A 22,103-nucleotide genomic window follows, 5' to 3' on the forward strand; every position below is an offset into this window, starting at 1 on the left:
ATGGGTACCTGCTTATTCAAACCGTAAAGATTACTATCTGTGATTCTTGTTTAGTGAAATGGGGTCGCATTGTATGTATTTACATATGTACATAGATAGATGTAGGTTGTCTTAACGAACCACTGATTTAAGAGACCTCTTTTCTCTTCTTTAACTGCTTGTGATTGGGAAATTTAACTTCATATTGAATAGTATAATACTGTAAGTGACGAACGTAGTGAGCTACTAACCTGATATGCTAAGAGATCAGGCAGGTATATCTACAGCATCTGAAAAAGAGCAACCTCTGGATGGGTTCACTATCACTAACTCCTCGAATAATAAAACGTTGTCTCCGTCCCCTTTGCTACGAAATGTAGTACTGCTCACTCTCAACCTTACCGACTAGGGATGCCCTGCCGGTAGTTACACTATCGCCGGCATCGCTTTCGGGGTCATTGCACTTACTGAGAACCCTCGTCACAACAAGACGACAACCTTCGAGGTGACCATAATGGTCACTTTTAAGTCCACTTGTCGCTTGTTAAGTTCCAACAGCAATAATTATACAATAATAGTTATATAATAATTCTAATAATTATGTATTTTTGTTGAGCGCCCAGCGATGTGGCCAAATTAAATGCAAACAGTCTTTATCACACATGCACGCAGTTAGAGATGGCTCCACGCCGTAAATCATCAGTCGTTTATTAGGGAAGACATGGAAGGATTGGCCGCCGTAGCCGAAAGGGTTGGTGCGTGACTACTATTTGGAATTCGGAGAGCTTAGGTTCGAGTCTCCGTGAAACATCAAAAGGAAGTAAAAGTTTTTTTCTAATAGCGGCCACTCCTCGGAAGGCAATGGAAACCTCCCAGTGTATTTCTGCCACGTAAAAGCTCTTCATAAAAAAAATATTTGCCGCTCAGAGTCGGCTTAAAACTGTAGGTCCCTCCATTTGTGAAACAACGCTCAAAACGCACACCACAAATAGGAGGAGAGTATATCTTTCAATTTTCTCGGGTATATGCTTCAATTTGAAATTGGGTTGTATATTGAAGAATGGTGTGAAGGAAGTGCGATTGAAATTGGAGTTGAAGGTTATGTTGCCGGCTGCAAGGCAAGTAAGTATTTGATTCGAACCATATTGGCAATTGCGTTGCTTTACCTCACGCATTCAGCAACGAATTCAGCACCGAACTGGCAAACAACACTTTTTATTCCTGATCCACTGGCATGATTCCCATGGCAGACGGTTCTACGTTACCGGAATGACTCGAGTTTTTCCCGACCAAGGGCTGCCGCCCCAGTAAACTAACCCTGTCTAGTGAACAGTCTATCATCCTACCCCTTGCGTCACTTCTCCTCAGGGCTGGTATCGAATCCAACCCTGGGCCAGAAGTATTCTTTTGCTGTGTATGCCATAAACAGCTCCACCCGTACTCGACCTCTGTTAAGTGAAACAAGTGCAACGGGTGGAGCCACCTTAAGACCTGTGCAGGCCTTAAGTCTCATAGGGAGTGGTCCCCACGGTATGTGTCCACGTGTTTCTCCCGCCAGCAGGCGTCTGTTGCCTTAACGGCTACTTCCTGATAGGCCGGCACCTCCAACCGTCACCACAACCCATTCCTCCCCGGAAGGGAGCCTATCGGAGCAACACAACTCCCCCAACATACCCGATCCTCTTCCCTCCAGCTCCAACCCCAGTGCGGGGACAAACCAGCAGCTCTTGGTCCCCCGCACAGTCTGCTCCGTGTGTCAAACCAGAATACCTCGAAACCTGGCATCAGTCAAATGCAATTTTTGCAATAGCTGGTGTCACTTTCAGAGATGGTCCGGGCTGCGTACCATTCGTGAGTAGACAACTGACTACGTTGCCCCCTGCTGTAGAGCTCTGCACCCGCACCCGCCCCCCGTGGCGCGGCCATCCACCACCATCAGGCCGAAGCAACTACAGCGGAATGCACAGCAGGTATAACGTAGGCAACCACACGCGTCCCTCACCCCCCGTGTTACAACAGCCTTGCCTAGAAGCTTTAAGCTTCTACAATACAACTTCAACGGACTCACGAGTAAGGTCGACGAGGTAGTTGAATTTATGAGCCAACACAGTATCCCAATAGCTGCGGTCCAAGAAACCAAGCTGCACGCTAGGTCCTCCCTGATCACCAGGGATGGCTTTAACGTGCACAGACATTATCGCGAGCGAGACAATGGTGATGGCCTAGCATTCATGGTCCACCACACAGTGCAGTTTCGTTTCATTGACGAAGGCATCGACCGCAGGGACAGCACCTTAGAATGTCAAGGCATAGCTGTCCGGTCAGGCGATGCCGAGCTCGAAATATATAATATTTACATACCGCCTGTCCCCTGCTGCCCGGCAAGATACCATCCTGATATAGGTGCGCTCATCAGAGGTGAAAACCGATTGGTCGTAGGTGACTTTAATGCGCATCACGATCTTTGGGATTCAAACCGCCCCTGCGAGAATACTGTCCTAGTAGCCTTCCACATCTAAACAGAGGAAGATTAAGCAAGGGCTCCGCAGGGTGGTGTTCTTTCACCGTTGCTGTTCAACTTCTGCATCTCTAAACTCCCCCAGCCACCAGAGCGAGTCTCCCTGGTCACATACGCTGACGACTGCACGATAATGGCGTCGGATGGCCTGTGTTTCAAAGTGAACAACTACCTCTCGATGACCTTTCTCGATTTTTCACTGCGAGGATCTCCAACTTTCCTCCACTAAGACCATGGCGACCCTCTTTACCACAAACTCCTAAGGTAAAAGTCGATGACACACTAATTCCGACGGTAAACATTCCCAAAATTTTGGGTGTAACCTTCGACAGTTTGCTCTCCTTCTCTGTGCACAAAACCGCAATTGCCACTAAAGTTTAAAATCGCGAAAAGGTCCTAAAATCGCTTGCCGGCAGCATTTAAGGCAATTGGCCGGCCAGTTTTAAACTATTCTGCGTCTGTCTGGTCGCCTGGAACTAGTGACACGCAATGGATAAGGCTCCAAACATGTCAAAACACTACTATTCGGACAGCGACGGGCTGCCTCCTGACGTCTCCAATACAACACGTTCACAACGAGGACAATATGCCACCTGTCAAGGAGCACAACAAATTACTCAGCAAGCAGTTCCTGTTGGGGTTCTACCGTAGGTTTCACCCTTGCAGACACCTGCTTGAGACAGAGCCGCCTCCCAGGCACGTCAGGAGACACCTACTACACTACACCGACGAGATCCAGGACAAAACAAGCAGAGACCTACTGGACCGGGCGTTATTTAGACAGACATTTAACAACATTCTCCGGGAGACTGTTGCTACCATCATAAGCTCCCGTCCAGTGAATACCGTAATCGGAGTCCATCCACCAACCATTGCAGATGAAGAGCTCCAGCTTCCCCGTGAAACCCGTGTAGCACTGGCACAATTACGTTCTGGATATTGTAGCAGGTTAATCTCCTACTTATCCAAAATCGACCCCAACATACCAAACTTATGCCCGTGCACCCCGCACGACACTAACCACCTTTTCACATGCCCTTTAAAACCCACTCATCTAACACCTCTCTCCCTCTGGACCTAACCTGTCGAAACAGCATGTTTCCTGGGCCAACCTTTACATGAGCCTGACGAAGATGCGCACGCCAGAGCCATTTTTTTGCCGGGAGACTAAATATTTCATGGCCACATCTGTTTAAACATTCAATAATGGTATCTATCAACTACTGGTGGCTACCTCTATAAAACGATTCTATGAGCAATATCGACGGTTTTAACATGACAACTTGCAGAGTCGAATATCATAACTCAGAGCAGCATGTGAGTTCAGTACTGTCGCTGTATGCCCTCAGAGCCGGAAAAAGAAATTTCAATTACTCGTTCTATGTTCTTCAAAACTGGTAAAATATGTTTGGCCAGGTGTTTGTCCCGCTTATGGATTAGTACTGGACACGATGTCAGCACATGTTTTTCGATTTCGTCTTCCTCACTACAGAACTCGTTAGAGTTTTTTCCCAGGTTAATAAGATAATAGTTTAATCTACAATACCCCGTTGGAGTTTCTGTGATGATTCTAAAATTATTCTTATTTAACTTCATGAAATCATTACATCGGTTCAGGTTAAAGCTAAATCTTATTAATTTTGATTGTGAGTGTGGTGGAAAGAAAATCCAGCGCACCGTAGCTCCCACTAGCACAGTAAGCCAACAGTTACTCAGTGATGTGGCCAGACAACGGTGAAGTGGAACACTAAATTACAGTTTGATACTCCCAACTGCAAACCAGTCCGATGTGCACGCGCTATTTCGCATTGGGAGCATAGGTGGGAACTTTGCAGTAACAGTAAAAATGCAGTAAATATAATATTTTACTGATATTGCAATTTAATTTTCATTACCAGTAAACTTTTACTGATTACTGAAAAAAATTTGCAGTAAAAATATTTTTTTACTGATTACTGAAAAAAATTGCAGTAAAAATATTTTTTTACTGATTACTGAAAAAAATTTGCAGTAAAAATATTTTTTTACTGATTACTGAAAAAAATTGCAGTAAAAATATTTTTTTACTGATTACTGAAAAAAATTTGCAGTAAAAATATTTTTTTACTGATTACTGAAAAAAATTGCAGTAAAAATATTTTTTTACTGATTACTAAAAAAAATTGCCGTAAGAGTACTGTTAATATAATTTGATTTGCTATTAGCTATTAGCCTTTCTTAACACAAGCATTTCAAAATTTGCATCGCTGAGTTTTTGCCTTCTGGACCGATTTAAAATTCCAGCGAATGAAAACAACCGTTCTACAGGTGCAGATGACGGTAATGGGGTATTATATTTTAAAAATACGTTTTTAATAGCCTGATATTTATTTAGGCAACTTGTTGTTTCTTCTCGTTCGGCCAGGTATAAGAGCGTTTCTTGAAGATAATTTTCCGAGTCAGTGGAACCACATTGTATGCTAATATCTATTCAAGTAAATATATGCATAAAACAAATATTTAATTGAAAACCAAGTGTAAAAAGTTTACCATTACTTTCATCCTCGAAGTCAAACAATGTTTTTTGAGGTGGTTGAGGTAGAATACGAGTTTTGGCACAGGCTACTTTTCCATACTTGACCACACAAGTGTTGAACATTTTTTTAACTTCCTCTTCTGTTTGCGTTTTAGCTGTTTCTAAAAGAGCTCTTAATGTCAGGGACAGAAATAGCGGCAATAACAGCATCCCAAGCGTACTTTCCAAATCTTTTAGGCAAAGCTTCATGCATTTTTTTGCTACTTTCGGTTAAATACTTAAAACTTTTAGGCTCCAAACGACGCATTTTTATTCTTAAGGACACTATAGTGGGTATGAAATAACCAAAATACATGGTCTTTTCCCCCTGAAGGAAGTCGATTGCTTCTGCAATAGGTCTCATAAGCTTTACGTATTCCTCTAAGTACTCAAGCTCACCACTGAGAATGGTAGGAATTTTTAAACGGAAACACAATTCCGCTAAATTGGTTTTGTGTCTAGTAACTTATTTACGGAATCATAAAGCGAGTTCAACCTTGTTATGCATGGAGTTATTAAATTCGCATTTAAAGTGTACTTATTATTATATTGAAGTAAACTTGATTTGACAAACGAAAAAACGTAGGTTAATCGATTCTGTAAATCGAATAAATATTTATTGGAATGTTTTTTTCTTTGCATCTTCATCCAATTCTTTTGTTTGGATTGTACGACAGTTACAGTTATGGGGTTATTATTTTGTTATTTAGGAAAATAAGAGAAACCAAAAAAAAGAAAGAATTATTGAGTACATAAATGATTGGATTTCGTGATGAGAGTGTATTACATTTTGACTTCCCATAAATAGTAAGTATTATACTGATAATGCAAATCAAATTATATTATCAGTAATTTTACTGCAATTTTTTCAGTAATCAGTAAAAAAATATTTTTACTGCAATTTTTTTCAGTAATCAGTAAAAAAATATTTTTACTGCAATTTTTTTCAGTAATCAGTAAAAAAATATTTTTACTGCAATTTTTTTCAGTAATCAGTAAAAAAATATTTTTACTGCAATTTTTTTCAGTAATCAGTAAAAAAATATTTTTACTGCAAATTTTTTTCAGTAATCAGTAAAAAAATATTTTTACTGCAAATTTTTTTCAGTAATCAGTAAAAAAATATTTTTACTGCAATTTTTTTCAGTAATCAGTAAAAAAATATTTTTACTGCAAATTTTTTTCAGTAATCAGTAAAAGTTTACTGGTAATGCAAATTAAACTTCATTATCAGTAATATTTTACTGATTACTGCTTTTTGTAATGCAGTAAATTTATAATGCAGTGTGCCCACCTATGATTGGGAGGCAGGATGTTTGAAATTGAAATTTGAAAAGGTCGAGCCAAGGAGCACCAGGAGATTTGGGGGCTCCTAAAACACTCAGGCTAAAAAGCCCAGTGTATTTAAAGCTCTGGAAAGAGGGTAGATAGTCAAGGAGGGAAGGAGAAAAGTATCAGAGAAAGAGATAGGAAAGAATAGAGACAGAGATAGAGATAGTTAGTCCTGTGAGAATTTTCCAGATTCTTTGGCAAATCTGTAAATAACCTCCAGTTTTAGAGAACGAATATTACTCATTCTCACGACATCAGAACCCAAAACTCGTAGCCGTGCTCTAGCAAAGGCAGGACACTCACAGAGGAAGTGCTCAGTGCTATCCGTCTCCTCCAAGCACGACAGGCACACTGGGTCCTCGATGATTCCAATGGTGGTCATATCATGACCCCATGGGTTGTGTTCTGTAATGATACCGACCATCAACCGAACGTTTTGCTTCCAAGATTTAGTAGAAAGTTTGACAGTTTTCTGTTCGGACTTGTCGCAAAACACTGCAGCGTTTAGACCGGACCATCGCTCCTTATGTAGATTGCCTACATAATTGCTGATCCAATTCAAGATTCCTGCGGAACTGATTCCGATTATTGGCTCTGGCCCTTGTGGGGGAACCGCTGATCCACGGTTGGCCAATTCATCGGCAATTTCGTGTCCTTGAACACCGGGCTGTCCTGGAACCCATATAAGTATCACCCTGTTTTGTCTTGCGGCAGAATTAACTCTTGAACAATCTTTGAGGTTTGCTTCGCGTTCTCCAGGGCCTTTAGTGCAGCCTGACTGTCACTGAAAACTCCAATCTGTTTCCCGCTCCATCTCTTTTCGATTATCCATTCGGCTGCTTTCAAGATGGCAAAAACTTCGGTTTGGAAAACAGTTGCCATTTCCCCAATAGAATAGTAATACTTATTACTATTGTTTAAGTACCATCCGGCTCCAGACTCTATTTCATTCTTGGACCCATCGGTAGAGAAAATATCCGTCAAACCTCCCTGAATGCATTCTGGATTGCTGACATTAAATTTCCTCCCAAATGAAACTGTGGGTATCAGATCGTCTTTAGGTGCCAAAAACAGTTGATACTGCTCAGATAGCAACTTAAAGATTTCTCTGTGTCCCGAAGTTCTGCCTTCATGACAGGAACCATATTTATGGAGTTTACACATTCCTTTTATTGCTTCCTGTTGTATCTTAAGATCCAGGGGGAGCAAATCAAGCATAGCATTTAGGGTATCACCAGATGTTGTACTCATGGCACCCGTGATGCATAAACATACACTTCTTTGCAGCCTGTATAGTTCCCGGATTGTGGACTTAACCATGCTCCGTCGCCCCCAGACCACAGAAGCGTAAGTGATGATTGGTCTGATAAGTGCTGTGTATATCCATAGGACCACAGCACGTTTCAGACCCCAAGTTTTACCAGAGCCTCTGCGGGATTGCTGAAATATTCTCAATGCGCGATTCACCTTCAGTGAAAAATGTGTCTCCCAAGTAAACTTCTTATCCAAGATTACTCCTAGATATCTAACTTCATCGGAAAGGCCAAGTGTCATACCTTTCAGTGTTGGAAGGCTAAGTCCATCCAATTTCCGTTTTCTCGTGAACAAGACTATGGTTATTTTGTTCGGATTAACGGAAAGACCTTGTCTCATGCACCAGTCATCGATTTTATCTAGAATCCTTTGCACTTGTGTGCAAAGCCTCCTTAGGGTTTTATCCGATATTAGCGCACAGACATCGTCCGCATATGCTTGGACATGAAAACTGAGTTCCTGCATCTCCGCTAGTAGAGAATCTACGACCAAGCACCACAGCAGCGGAGAGAGAACACCCCCTTGGGGACATCCTTGCTTGGCCCTTACGGTGATTAGTTCGTCACTGTTCTCGCCAGCGGTTAACAACCTCTAAGAGAGCGAGAGCATGTAATATATCCATTTTACAATGGTTTGATTAACTTCGTGTCGTTCGGCAGAAGAACATATTGAGCCGAAAGTGGCATTATCAAAAGCCCCTTCAATGTCAACGAACACGCCCATTGTATATTCGTCGGCTTCCAGCCCGGCTTCATTCTTGCTAACAAGATCGTGTAAGGGTGATTCACATGATTTTCCAATCTGGTAAGCGTGTTGATTTCTACTAAGTGGACTTCTCGGCAATACCCCCACCCGAATATGTTTCTCCACCACTCGTTCTAGTTTTTTCAACACGAACGATGTCAAACTGATTGGTCTAAAACTTTTTGCTAAAGAATAGTCGTCTTTTCCTGGTTTCGGAAAAAATACTACTCTTACACGTCGCCATTGAGATGGTATATAACCAAGTGCAAGACTGGCTGTGAATATCCTTTTCAGGGCCTCAATCAGCCTGTCTCCTCCTTTTATAAGCATTGCTGGATATATTCCGTCAGGTCCAGGGGACTTAAAGTTCTCAAAGAAAGACAAGGGAAACCTTATCGATTCTTTTGTCACTATCCGACTAGCAATATACCAGCTGTACCTAGAGGCTCCACCGTTGCTACCGTTATTGTTCATACCACTCTCTACTTCAGAGAGAGTTCTACTATTCGGAAAATGGGTTTCGAGTAAACCATTAAACGTTTCCGATTTGGAAATGGTGTATGAACCATCAGGTTTTCGAATGGAATCTAGCCTGACTGAGCGGTCTAGATGAAGGACCTTACAAAGTCTCACTGTTTCCCTCATTTCTTCGACGTTACTGCAGAAATTTCTATAGGATTCAAGTTTGGCTTTTCGTACTTTTTTCTTATACTCTCTCTGTGTAAGTCGATGATTAGCCCAGTCCTCTTCTGGTCAGGATGCAGTAACCATTCCAATCCAGTCATGTGCTGTGCTGTCTTCCGAGATGTATCCAAGGCTTTCTATAACGTATGTCACGGTGGCCTTCGCAACAAAACAAAAGAGCCATTACCAACGCAATATTATACAATAATATTTTAAAATCCTATTAATCTGCTCGCTTCTTGCGAAATAATTACGACGATACGTATTCTGAACTGAAAGAAATTATAAGTGGTGTACCGCAGGGTAGCGTTTTGGAGCTCATCCTTTACCTAATTTTTCCATGCGATTTGCCTACCAATAGGAACTGCGTCACAGCAACGTTTGGAGACGACACAGCTATCTTGTCAGTTGGAAATACACAGATTGTGTCAATGGACAGCTACTTGACACATAAAATTAAATGAAACCATATACCTTCATTTTGACTTCACGTACAATAAAATCAGATATCTTCCACTATATATAAATGGAGTGCAAGATCCGTATCATAACACTGCTAAATAACTGGGTATAACTCTTGACACCAAACTCAGATGGAGTGCTCACGTAAAGAAGGAAAGATAAGTACTTGATATTAAATTCAGACACAAGTATTGGGTTATGGGTAATGGATGCGCTTTATCCATTTACAATGAAATACTTCTCTTCAAATCCAAGGTTCCAGGATAAAGTTATTGTTGTTGTTGTTTTGATGGTAATGTTAGCCCTGTCAGTGTAGGGTATATCACCGGTCATCTTCGTCTAGCTCATCTAGGGGTAGGCCCAGGAAACATGCTGCTTCGACAGGTTGGGTCCAGAGGGAGAGGGGTGTTAGATGAGTCGGTTTTAGGGGGCATGTGAAGAGGTGGTTAGTGTCGTGCGGGGTACCTTCACATGCCGGACATGTGTTTGGAATGTCGGGGTCGATTCTGGATATGTAGGAGTTTAACCTGCTACAATATCCAGAACGTAGTTGTGCCAGTGTTACACGAGTCTCACGGGGAAGCTGGAGCTCTTAGTCTGCAATAGGTGGTGGTTGGACTGCGATTACGGCATTCACAGGACGGAGTTCATGAAGGTGGTGACGGTCTCCCGGTGGATGTCGTTTATTAACTGTCTAAATACTGTCCCGTCCAGTAGGTCTCTGTTTGTTTTGTCCTGGATCTCGTCGGTGTAGTGTAGTAGGTGTCTCCTAACGTGCCTGGGAGGCGGCTCAGGCTCAAGCAGGTGTCTGCAGGGGTGAAACCTGCGGTAACATCCAAGCAGGAACTGCTTGCTGAGCAGTTTGTTGTGCTCCACTACTGGGAGCATTTGTGCCTCGTTATGCAGGTGTTGAATGGGGGACATCAGGAGGCAACCGGTCGCTGTCCGAATGGCGGTATTTTGACATGTCGGCGTGTCACTAGTTCCAGACGACCAGACAGACGCAGCATAGTTCAGAACCGGCCGACCAATTGCCTTAAATGTCGAAAGCAACAGGTGTTTGTCTTTGCCCCAAGTGCTGCCGGCCAGCGATTTGAGGACCTTGTTGCGATTTTGGACTTTACAATTGCGGCTGTGTGCGCAGAGAAGGAGAGCAAGCTGTCAAAGGTTACACCCAATATTTTGGGGTTATTTACCGTTGGTGTGTCGTCGACTTTTACCTTAAGGGACAGCTTGACCTCCTTTGTCCAGGATAAAGTCTTGCGGTGCGCTGGTAGCGCATGGTATGTACCCATCAGTGACTTTTAACGCGATCTCGACATAGAATCAGTTGCCGTCGTAATTAGAAAAATGCTATCGCGTTCGCTCGCTAGACTCAAGCTTAGGAGCTCACCTTCGCCTAGTGGTAAAATGAACGATTTCGAGCTATTTAACACTTTTAACATTCTTTCATTCATACTCCAAAGGTCTTTAAAAGTTTAATTATCATATATAGGAAGCTTTACGTATCCAGAAAATAAGACGATTGAAGTTTCGTCTTTCAAATACACGAAAGAATGTGTAGTAGATGAAGTTTTATTTTTGAACATCTTGTATTGGAATATGTTAACAGTTTATGCGACAAACTTAATTCTAAAATGAAAATTCATATATGTAGGTATATATTCAGGATATCAATACATTTAGTACATTTAAAATAGTTTAAGAGCTGTTTCTTCTAAATTACATACAGATGCACCCGATAGTGTACCAAAGCTGCTGAGTGAGTGTTCAAAGGAATACTGTATTTTTCGCAATTATATACTCAATATCAGTTGTCCATGGGTTTTTAAAGGCTTTCCATTCGCTTTGCAACTGTATAAAACTATTGTCCTTGCAGCGAAAGCGATAAACTTGCGTGGTCACCTTTTCTGGCGCTTGTATGACCATCTTATGTGACTCCGCCAATGCAGGAATATCTTCATGATGGAAGTAGTCGTAAAAGCTGGTGCCTAGCATTTCTTGCGGCAAAAAACCTATGACCAGTGTAGCTCTAAAGGAAATTCTTTAGTATGAAAATAAATTTAATTAAAAATCAATTGCATACCTCTGGTCAATGAATAGGAATTTTCCGTCTACCGAATGTCTTGAGATAAATAGCACATGCTTTATATTGGGATGGTTGTCCAATGACGGTGGCACATTCGACTCCAATACGTTCGGTGGTATTCGCCCGATGGCCACTAAACTGGAATGATTTGTCAGATTATCTTCACTCTCGCTATCTTGGTCTTCATTTTTGATAGGTGTCCACGACTTCAAATAACCAGTGCATTGTATAACGCGATATTTGTGATCAACACTCAACTTAGATTTTCGCTTGTTGGAACTGCGTGAACTGGAGGATGTGTCAGATTCCTCTTTTATTTGGTTATTATTCGATTTGAGTTTCATGCGGCAGAAGAACGAACGTCGTGCGCCCGGACAGAGGCGGCAGAGACTTTGTGGAATGTCCGATTTGACGGGTAACATAGCTGGAATACGAAAAGTAACGATTAAGCTGAGTATTTTGTATAGATCCTTTCCCTTAGGATTTAGAAAATCTTTTATTTCACAAAATCTTCCCATTTCATACTTACTCTTAGCATCAATCAAACGTTCTCTCGGACAGGGGTCCAATGAGGAAAGCTGCTCCTTCACTTTGGCCACATCCTTTGGATGCAATATGTCAAACCAACTCTGGCCGAGTAAATCCATTTGCGAACAGTTCAACACTTGCGACACTGACTCTGAAACATATAGAATGCGTCCTCGATCACAGTCCACAACGAAAAGAAATCCTTCAGATGCCTGTAGTATAAGCATTTTGAGTTCCTGATCCGAGAGAAAAGATGGCTTATAATCACCGCCACTATAAGGATGCACGCTGCCGCGAATGCCACGCAAGTGTTGCACTGTAAAACAGAAAAAATGTGTGAATGGCAGCCTAGGCCAAGCAAAGACACTTTCAGTTGAACGAAATATGAAGTGAACCTTCCTCAATACAACTACATAACTGACCTGTGTATTTAAGTACAGTCAGTTTGTCCAATTTCCGATGCATTGCATAGCACATAGGAATCATGGATGAAAGCTCGTTTATGTAGGTGTTCATTTTATCACGACGACGCTTCTCGATCTCACTGTGGTTTTGCCTGCACAAATAAACATAAGATAAATGAAAGAAATACAAACTTTTCATTTATAACTATTTTTTTTATTGAAACTTACTTGCGATTCTCATCGGATGTGCGCGTCGACTTGGCATCATCGAATGTCTCATCGTCCACCTCTTCCATGGCCGCGCCGCTAGCAGTAATTTCAAATGTAAATCAGACCAAAAGCTGCAAATCTGCTTGCCGTGTACAGGTTTTGCTATATTTTCGCAAGAATTTTTTGAGTTTCTATTTTGTTTTCGATTGAAGTTCGTCCGGTTTTTTCATTCATAAAGATGCACCTAAAATCACTTCCATATGTTTCAGTGATACCACACGTCGCACCCACTTGTGGCGCACCGTCGTTGCTTCGTAGGCGGAACAAATGTCTATTCTTTCGCTTTTGGTATAATTTTCCCAATAAATTAACTTCTTTATTATTTGAGAATCACAAAAATTGCTGCATTTTCCCTTTTTAACTGTTGTTAGAAATGAATTTGCAAAAATTAGCTCAACACAGCACAGTGCACAGCTTCAGTCATTATAAGGAATGGAAAATTGCATTTGACAGTTGGAAATTTTTGCAAAATCAAGGGGGCTTTTGGCATAGAGCGGGGGTCGTTGCTGACGATTGTATCTATGCATCTGCATGGAATAACAAACAAGCCTTCCACCCCTTTGCTTTGTTTACTACCAAGCAAACCGACAAACCAGTCGGCAAATTGAACGAAAGCCTTGCACAGGCCGGAGTAAGCGATTGACGAGCAAATGGTTTAGTTCACCGCTAAGTAAGCGAGTGAATGGGAAAAGCTTTTAGAAGCACACAATTTTAACTCTGAGAGACGCAAAGTTTCTGCTTGGTTATTTTACAAAAATTTAAATTTAATTAAGTAACATAAAAAAATAAGAGATTTCATATGAAAAATAATATTTACATAAAATTAAATAACACAAATTAAAATACAATATAAAAAAATATTGCAAAATAGGTACAATAAGTCAAAAAAATAAATAAATTAAATAAAAATAAAAAAAAAGTATATTAAGTAAAGAAGTGAATGAAATAATGTGATTTATTGCAAAGAATACAAAAAAAGGAATTTTATTGTAGTATTGGTTGCACAAATAGGAAACTTTAACTTGTTAAAAATATCGGTCTAAGGACGTCCAATGACAAATTTGGGAACCCGAAAACAGCTCATTAGAGTTCTACCAACGTCATATTTTTTTGTAAGTGAAAATGTTGTCATACGAACCAAATAAAAAGTATTGCTTGATTAATCAAATTCAAATTTAAAAAAATAAATAAAAAATTGTGGTTAAGATATTTGGAATGATTATGAAAACTTGTCTTATAATAGGTTTACAAATAAATAGATTATCTACTTTTCCGAGCTAAACTCCCAGTCCGTAATTAAAAAGCCCATACAAAATTTCGAATTCCGAGTTTTAAAAATAATCTCATGTTATAAATAAATACCTATACTTTTTGCTGTACAACCCTCCCTGTGGTTTCTGGGTTATTATTATTAAAGGGTGGTTAAGTTTCAAGGGCCGGTGTTGATTTTGAATAAAATAAAAATTTTTTGTTTAATTACGTATGGAACAAAATATCGGCCGAATAGCCGCCGCGGCCTCGGCGGCACACCTCCAAAAACCACCAAATGCAAATAGTTCCTTATCTAAAGGGTGGTTAAGATTCAAAGGCCGGTGTTGATTTTGAATAAAATACAATTTTTTTAGGAAATTATTGCCATTTCTCTTTTTTATGATAATATGGGTAATGGCTCAATTACGTATGGAAGACCTCCATCCGATGGTCCAAATTTTCGATGACGCTGAGGCATAATTGAGGTTCTATGTCGTTAATGTGCCGAGTTACCTCATCCTTTAGCTCTTGAATTGTTGCTGGCTTATCGACGTACACCTTTTCTTTCAAATAATCCCAAAGAAAGAAGTCCAACGGTGTCGTTGACGTTTAGGTGTGGTTCACATTCAACATCGGCCCTTGAAATTTAACCACGCTTTTCAAATGTAAGGAGAAACGTAAAAGTAAAAACTAAATAAAACGGCAAAGAAAAAGAGGTTTCTAGATACAATTCCAATAAAACTTTTGTTAGATATTATTAATTATGCATTCATATTGCAGAAAAAGGCGTGTGTTCGTAGACACTTTGGCCTGATATTGTTTATTATTATAATGTAATGTCGAATTTCGCATGCGTATTGCTGCCATTATTTTTTGCAACCTCAGTAGACGTCGTTTACGGATTTCCTACAGCTACCTATTATATAGCAGCAAATTGCGCAATTAAATTAACTAGTACTTCTCTTTGCTGTTTCTCCACATCGTCAACAATATATTATATATAATATATTAATGTATATAATTGGTGCGCACACCCTCTTTTGGTTGTTTGGCCGAGCTCCTCCTCCTAATTTGTGGTGTGCGACTTGATGTTGTTCCACAAATGGAGGGACCTACAGTTTCAAGCCGACTCCGAACGGCAGATATATTATTTTGATGAGGAGCTTTTTCATGGCAGAAATACACTCGGAGGTTTGCCATTACCTGCCGAGGGGCGACCGCTATTAGAAAAAGGTTTTTCTTAATTTTGGTGTTTTACCGAGATTCGAACCAACCTTCTCTCTGTGAATTCCGAATGGTAATCACCAACCCATTCGGCTACGGCCGGCGCATCGTCAACAATAATTCAGTAATAAAATACTCCACCAAACCAATTTCTATTAAGAAAAACCTTTCAAAACAGTCTTGACAGCTGATTGTCAACTTTGCAGCTAATCTGTCATATGTGAACGGGCAGATAAATTTTTCCGGATCTTTACTAGTCACTCCATATGTGAACGCAAATAGCTTTTAAATAAATTTAATGCTTATGATCGGTTTTGACGTGGGAGAAAAAGAGCATCCTGGATGAATGAATCAGTTTAAAGTTAAGTGTATGACGATCCACGTAAGATGCAAAAAACAAGGCTGCGCAAAACTATTCACCCTCCCGGAAAATTAATAATTTTTTACAAAAGGCGTTATATAATATGTCAAGTATATTTGACACTTTTGAACTAGACAGTATGCAAGCAGACAAGCAATGGAGCGCGTAAAAGTCAAAATAAAGTTTTTCATCACTCACAATCATTTTTTTATTGAGTAAAAAAGTTATTCCAAAACATTAATTAACTTTGCGCTACTTCTTACATTGGATACGATTAAGTGACCCATATCCCAGCGTTCGAAAGCCTTGAACATGATTCGATACGTATTTGATAAATTTTGAAACAAATTCACATTTCTACAAAACTAATGGAACTTTGCATATGTATTACATTTCTTTGTACCAAAATTAAAAAAAAAAAAAAATTTATGTAAATTTATAAAAACCTATGCGGCGCTTTTAGTTGTTTTTTAAATGCCGTACATTGCACTTTTGTATCTCAATTTACGTATATATGTATGTACTTAGAGTTTTTTTTATTACATACGAACTTTTTACTAAATTTTACAGATATTGAAAACGAAATTTTTAAATAACACGAAATCCATGCTTAGTGGTTTAATTATATATGGCACATCCTGTCCAAACAAATGCTTATGACTTGCATATAACGATCCCAAAGGCAGCGTGTCTCTTGGTCACTGCGAAAAAAGTGTCGAATTTAATGTTTGAGAAAGAATAAGTGAAAAATCTTATTAACAATAATTTATATAAAATATAATTAAATTAAATTATTAAGACATCATGCACCAATAGTGATTAATTTCCTATCGCCATTACGAACATTTCTTTATTGGCATTACATTTTATTCACTGATGCTCTGAAATCAGCTGAAAGAAGCAATCTTGTTTCAATCAATATTAAAACATATTCATAACTGCAGCTAACAACCAAACACATTGGTTACATCAAAACCAACCGAAAAGAATGGATATTAGACGAAACATGGAGTCTTATTTAAGAAAGATAAACTACCACATTCCTCGAGAACTCGAAGCTGGACCCACAGAGAAAGGACAACTTCCTAAATCCCATGGTTTAAAGAAATGCGCATTGCGATAAAAGAACAGTAATCAAAAACATTGCTAAAGAAGCTCAGGCTGCAAGTGAGACACACAGCAGTAGGGTGCTTTATAAAACAGTGAAGCAGCTAGCGAACCGCCCGTCTATTTCTTGCATGCAAATGCGAGACAAGAATGGATCGCTCGTCACCTCAATTAACGAACTACTTAAAGATTGAGAAAAATTTTACAAAATACTACTCTCTAACTCTGATGGAAGCAGAAATTTACAATGCAATTGCGATAGACAGGCAGAAAACGATAACTTCCGAACACAACGCCCCTCCATACAAGAAATAAAAGATGCAATGGTAAGACTGAAAGCCAATGAGGCGCCTGGTATTGTGAAAATCGCACCAGAACTAGTAAAGGTTGACCCTATTACAAGCGCTAAGCTCGTTCAACCCGCCACCGAACGCTCCTGGTTAGACGGGCACCTTTCAGGCGAAATTAAGGAAGGTGTTATAATCGAAAATTCCAAAAAGCTGATCCAATAAGCGTCAAATCTGGAGTTAAACAAGACTGCTCTCTCCAATTCTCTCTAACATTGTCTTAGACGTCATCTTAGGTCAGGCTCTTGTTAATCAGATAGGCACCACATGGGGTCTCCGTGAATCCGCCAAGCATTATTTGCATTCTTGTGCGCAAGAAAACTCGAAGCAATATCGACGCGTATAAATACAAACAGCACCCGTCTATTTATGGACTGAAGCTCCTCATTCCTGTCGCGTGACACTAAATTAAGAATATTCATGCTGCACCACGGCTAATACAATGCATGCCTTTCCAATCGTTGCCTAAAGATAAGGTGGTCAATGACGTGAATCAAAACAAATATTATGAAAAGAAAATGAAATTGGATCGGCCAAACGCTTCGAAAACCTGCACAAGATATTACGCGACAAGCCATTGAATGGAACCCACAGGGATCAGGCAGAAGGGGACATCCAGCGCACACGTGGAAACAACAACTAGAGCAGGTAATATTAAGTGAATTGAACTGGAACGAAATAAAATGAATGTCATTGAATAGCATAGATTTAAGAGTTTTGTTGTGGTCCTATGCTTCACTGTGGGCGGAAGGGATAAATATATACTACATTTTATAAGCTTGCATCTGTCAAATGTGGTTGGAACAGCATGAAGCATTCATTACCTATGTTTAAGAAATGCTCCCACTCCGGCACCACAGTTCCTGCCCGTTTTAAATTAGAGTTTGTGCAAGGCGGTACAAGTTGTTCAGTTGAATTGAGTGTGTGAAACATTAAATATATAAAATATTATACAACAAGGTTTTTCCCCTAATAACAATGGAGAGATTGAAATCTTTAAAGAACAAAAATTCTGGAGGCGTAGAACTAGGAAGCACCCAACTTGTCCGAAAAAAGTTCAAACACAAGCAAGAAAGCAAGGTAACAATTCTGAAAGCATATCGCATTAGCAACAAAATCGCATTTCAAATGAGACACCTACTCTTATTAGCAACTAATACGTTGCACCATAATTTAGTTGTTTTCCCCTTATGTTTACGACATTGCAATGGTTTCTAACTCACCGCGAAATTTCCAAATCTAATACACTTTGCGTTATGGCCGACAAAAATTTATTAACTTGCTCTCGGCTCCAACCATTTTGCCGCCATGGTTCTATCAATTTCTCACAGAGGTCCAAAAATAGGTCCCGCAACTCACGATTACGATGCAAATTGCAGGCTATAGTGATAAATGCACGCCAGTAAGAGCTGCAATGGATTTATTGTGCAAAAGGTCAGCAGCGTAGTTTTAACGAGAATAAATTCTAGCACCTACCGAAAGTTTGTGTCCAGTTCGTAGTAAGCGCGCTCCAATAAAACTGGCTTTAGACGCAGGCAAACAAGACTGTAAAAAAACAAGAATTTAAAATATTAATAAATCGTTCCATTCAAAGTATTCAGTTGATTCAATTATTGAGTGGCACTTACTGTTTGATTTCTTTTTCCTTGTCCAGCAAACAACGCAACTCACGCAAATCAAGCAGAAACTCTTTGTCCATTTCTGTATCGTAGTACTCAGGTCCGGAGTGTTGATAGGTGTAGGTCCAGTATACCATAATGGCTTGTGAGCAAGCAAACAAATCGGAAAAAGTTAAATACTGTAGCTTCTTTTTAGAAGTCTCAAAACGCAGGCAAGCAAGGAAGACTATTGAAGCATATTTTCTACAAAAATATAAATAAAACTGAAATTGTACACAATTATTCGTCGACTCATTTTACGAACTTGGCCAATTCATCAGAAACTGAAAATAATTGCTTAATATTACTGGTGATATTGCCAGGCAATTCTTCCACTGCCTTAAAGATACGTTTAACATTATCAAATTGACGCCTGCGAAAAAAATAAAATAAAAACGAAAAATATAAGAATTTTATGCTTCGAAAAAACCAACAATTGGCGCAAACCTGCATGACTTTAGTTTGACGCAAGTCTTTTCCGACACTTCATCGAGGTCTTTCCTATAGCGCGATGACAATTTCTTCCCCAAAATTTCACGCGCAACTGCGTCATCTATGGAGTAATACCTGCAAAAACAGATAATCAGTAGCAAATATTTTTGCTTAAATTTACTTTACTTTTCAATAATTAAATCACGCGTTTGTGGCTCCAACTGAAAGCAAGATTGTTCCAACAATTTTGTCGGTGCATGCAGCAATCGCTCTATGAGAGAATAGGTGCGATAATGATCGAGCACATCGGAAGCGATGAGATCAATTGGTGCACCAAACATGCTACCAAATCCCTTCTGCTTTAAGTAACAAACGGCCTCACTCGCTACAATGTGAAGAGTTGAAAATATTTGATGATTAGCGCATACAACTTTTTATATTAATATGTAAGTATATAACTTACAGGAAAAGCCCTCTATCCATAATTGGTATATTTCTGGATCTACTAGGGTGTAGTTGGATATGAATACGTCTACGTCCGCAAGCATGCTTCAGGACAAACAACTTTAATTGAAAAGAGAAGTTCTTTTGTTTGTTCTTGTTTTTAATCTTATCACTAAGAAATATATTACCCTTTCCTTGCCTTTCGTCAGCTGTTGACAGTTGATTGTCATTTTTGTTTTGCTATGTATTTTCTACCTTTCTCAAGCAGAGTTGCACAGCTGCGTGAATTGGGATTTTCGGTGTATTCCGCATTGAGGAATTACTGAGTATGCCGCTAATTTTATTCATAATAAATTTATTTTGGTATATGGTAAAGAAAGTCAGTTGCACTTTTCTTGATTCATTCATTTATACTGTGTTTATGGACTCAAAGACAAAGTATTTAAATAATGCTATTGCATCAGATGAAACGATCCTTAAACAGGCCGGTGTATGCTTCTGACTGTTATTTAAGTATTAATCTCAAGTTAGGGGAAACAATACCAATAACCTTTAGTGCGATTTACTAACTAACAACGATTAGATAATTATTATTTTTGTCTACAGTATTTGTCGTTTGCACTATCGATTGTGCTATTCACAAACTTGTGTTAACTAACACTACAAACCTGTTACAACAACAACAACCTGTCCTCTGATAATTACTCAAACTGATAGAGAGTGGCATCATTGTGAAATTAAATATCGAAATGAGGGAGCAACGCAAAAAAAAAAAGAATAACGAAAAAACAGGAATTTAATTTAGCCAAGCTGTTAAATTCAATTTTGAGTGTTTTATTAAAATCCCAGGTTTAGCAGGATTGAGGTTCGAAATGCGAATGAGACACTACTGGACGATTCAACCTTTAATATTTAGTTCTTATTTATTTTATAATATTTACTAGACTCATTCCTTCCCTTTCTCCACACCCACGCTAAGTCAAAATTTCTCACGAAGTTATTCAACCTAAAGCCATAAGTACCTAAAAATGTGTATTTATGGTAATTCTCTAAACCTTCAACATTGAATTGAGACCATTAGAAGTGCAGCTCTCGGTCTTAGAACCTGTCCTCTTGTAAAGTGGTCTTGACTTAAACTTAAATTTTTTCAATACAAAATATGAGAAGTCGCTACATGACCAAAAGGCGAGAGCAAAAATATAAAAAAGCAAAGGGGCAGAAAAATCTGTGTTTCTGTAGTTATAGATTTTTCGTTATTTTATCTCATCGAACAATGATTTAATTCGTGTAATAGTCGCAGATTAGTCACACTTGACCATGAACGCCAGCAGTAGCTTAATTTTTTTTATGTATTTGGCCCCTGAATTGTCAATTTTTGTTTATATATTATGAAATTATAGGGAACAAAAGCGAAAACAAAATACTTTGCTCTTATTGTTTTTGCTCTTTTGCTGCTACCTCAAGAACGTGACAATCAAAAGTACGAAAAATTGATCATCCTCTGTATAGCCCAGACTTGCAATTAAAGCCTTCTTTTATATATTTATAAAATTAACCCAAGTTTGTCAACTGATATTTAAACGAATGCGGCCGTTGGAAGTTTTTTAAAAGAAACAATTAGAGAATATTTTTTAACATTTTAAAGAAATGGTATAAATCCTCCTTTATAAAAAAACAAAGTGAATTTTTTGTGGGATATATTTAATTGAAAGTTCTTTGGTGTGGTTAAAGTAAATTATTAAATTAAATTAAACTATTAGACACTATTAATTTCACTGCATTGTGTTTTTACATGAACACTTCTTAAAAATATGTGTAAACTTGTTTCTAGAGCACCTGCACTTGGCTTGCTAGCTTAACTTGAGCTGATTTTTAGAATTTTTACAAAGAAGTTAAAACTCATTTAGTGACATCAAATTCGCCTTTTCCAATAACTTTCGAGTTGCCACTTTTAATTTCCGGTACCCAGTTGGAGTATCCTAAAAGCTTCCGTTCTATACGAGTGCAACTTCAAAATAACACATCGCTGAGCGGAAAACTGCTTGCGCGCGCACAAAGCTTTTTACTATCTAATAAACAAAAAATGCCAACAAAAACGTAAACAACGTGAAAACTTATCAATGAAATTTGCAACGCAACAACGACGCTTCGTCGAATTTCAACGTCAGGTAGGCGGCGACGAAGGGAACGTTATTTGTAGTCAAAGTCATTGCGTGCGCCGTACGATGTGTGCCGAGCTGCTTGTTTTGCCGGCTATTAAGCGCGCCAAGACATGCCAAAGCGTGCATAGGAAGTCATCGAGTGGTGGTGGGTGGTGGGGTATGTTCCCCCAAAGTTGCACATGTCGACGCACAAAGTCCACATACGCACTGTAGGCCGTGAGTCGGGAGCCGATGTGCGG

The 22,103-nt window shown here is 39.3% G+C and overlaps 1 protein-coding gene and 1 pseudogene across 1 annotated transcript; both read right to left on the reverse strand.

The window, feature by feature from the left end:
* Positions 1 to 459: 459 nt before the first annotated feature.
* Positions 460 to 3,774, reverse strand: LOC128861991 (glycosyltransferase-like domain-containing protein 1-like; annotated as a pseudogene).
* Positions 3,775 to 11,146: 7,372 nt separating this feature from the next.
* Positions 11,147 to 19,882, reverse strand: LOC128861992 (protein cycle). The gene is made up of 13 exons (XM_054100363.1): positions 19,722 to 19,882; positions 19,445 to 19,643; positions 19,274 to 19,393; positions 19,092 to 19,199; positions 18,797 to 19,030; positions 18,645 to 18,713; positions 18,392 to 18,577; positions 16,350 to 16,415; positions 12,837 to 12,938; positions 12,627 to 12,760; positions 12,206 to 12,520; positions 11,674 to 12,100; positions 11,147 to 11,619 (listed from the first exon to the last, which is right to left on the reverse strand). The coding sequence occupies exons 1-13, from the start codon at positions 19,804 to 19,806 to the stop codon at positions 11,358 to 11,360; spliced, it is 2,307 nt and encodes a 768-aa protein (XP_053956338.1). The 5' UTR covers positions 19,807 to 19,882; the 3' UTR covers positions 11,147 to 11,357.
* Positions 19,883 to 22,103: the final 2,221 nt, after the last annotated feature.

This window comes from Anastrepha ludens, chromosome 4 (genome assembly GCF_028408465.1).
Source record: "Anastrepha ludens isolate Willacy chromosome 4, idAnaLude1.1, whole genome shotgun sequence".
Lineage (NCBI taxonomy): Eukaryota > Metazoa > Arthropoda > Insecta > Diptera > Tephritidae > Anastrepha > Anastrepha ludens.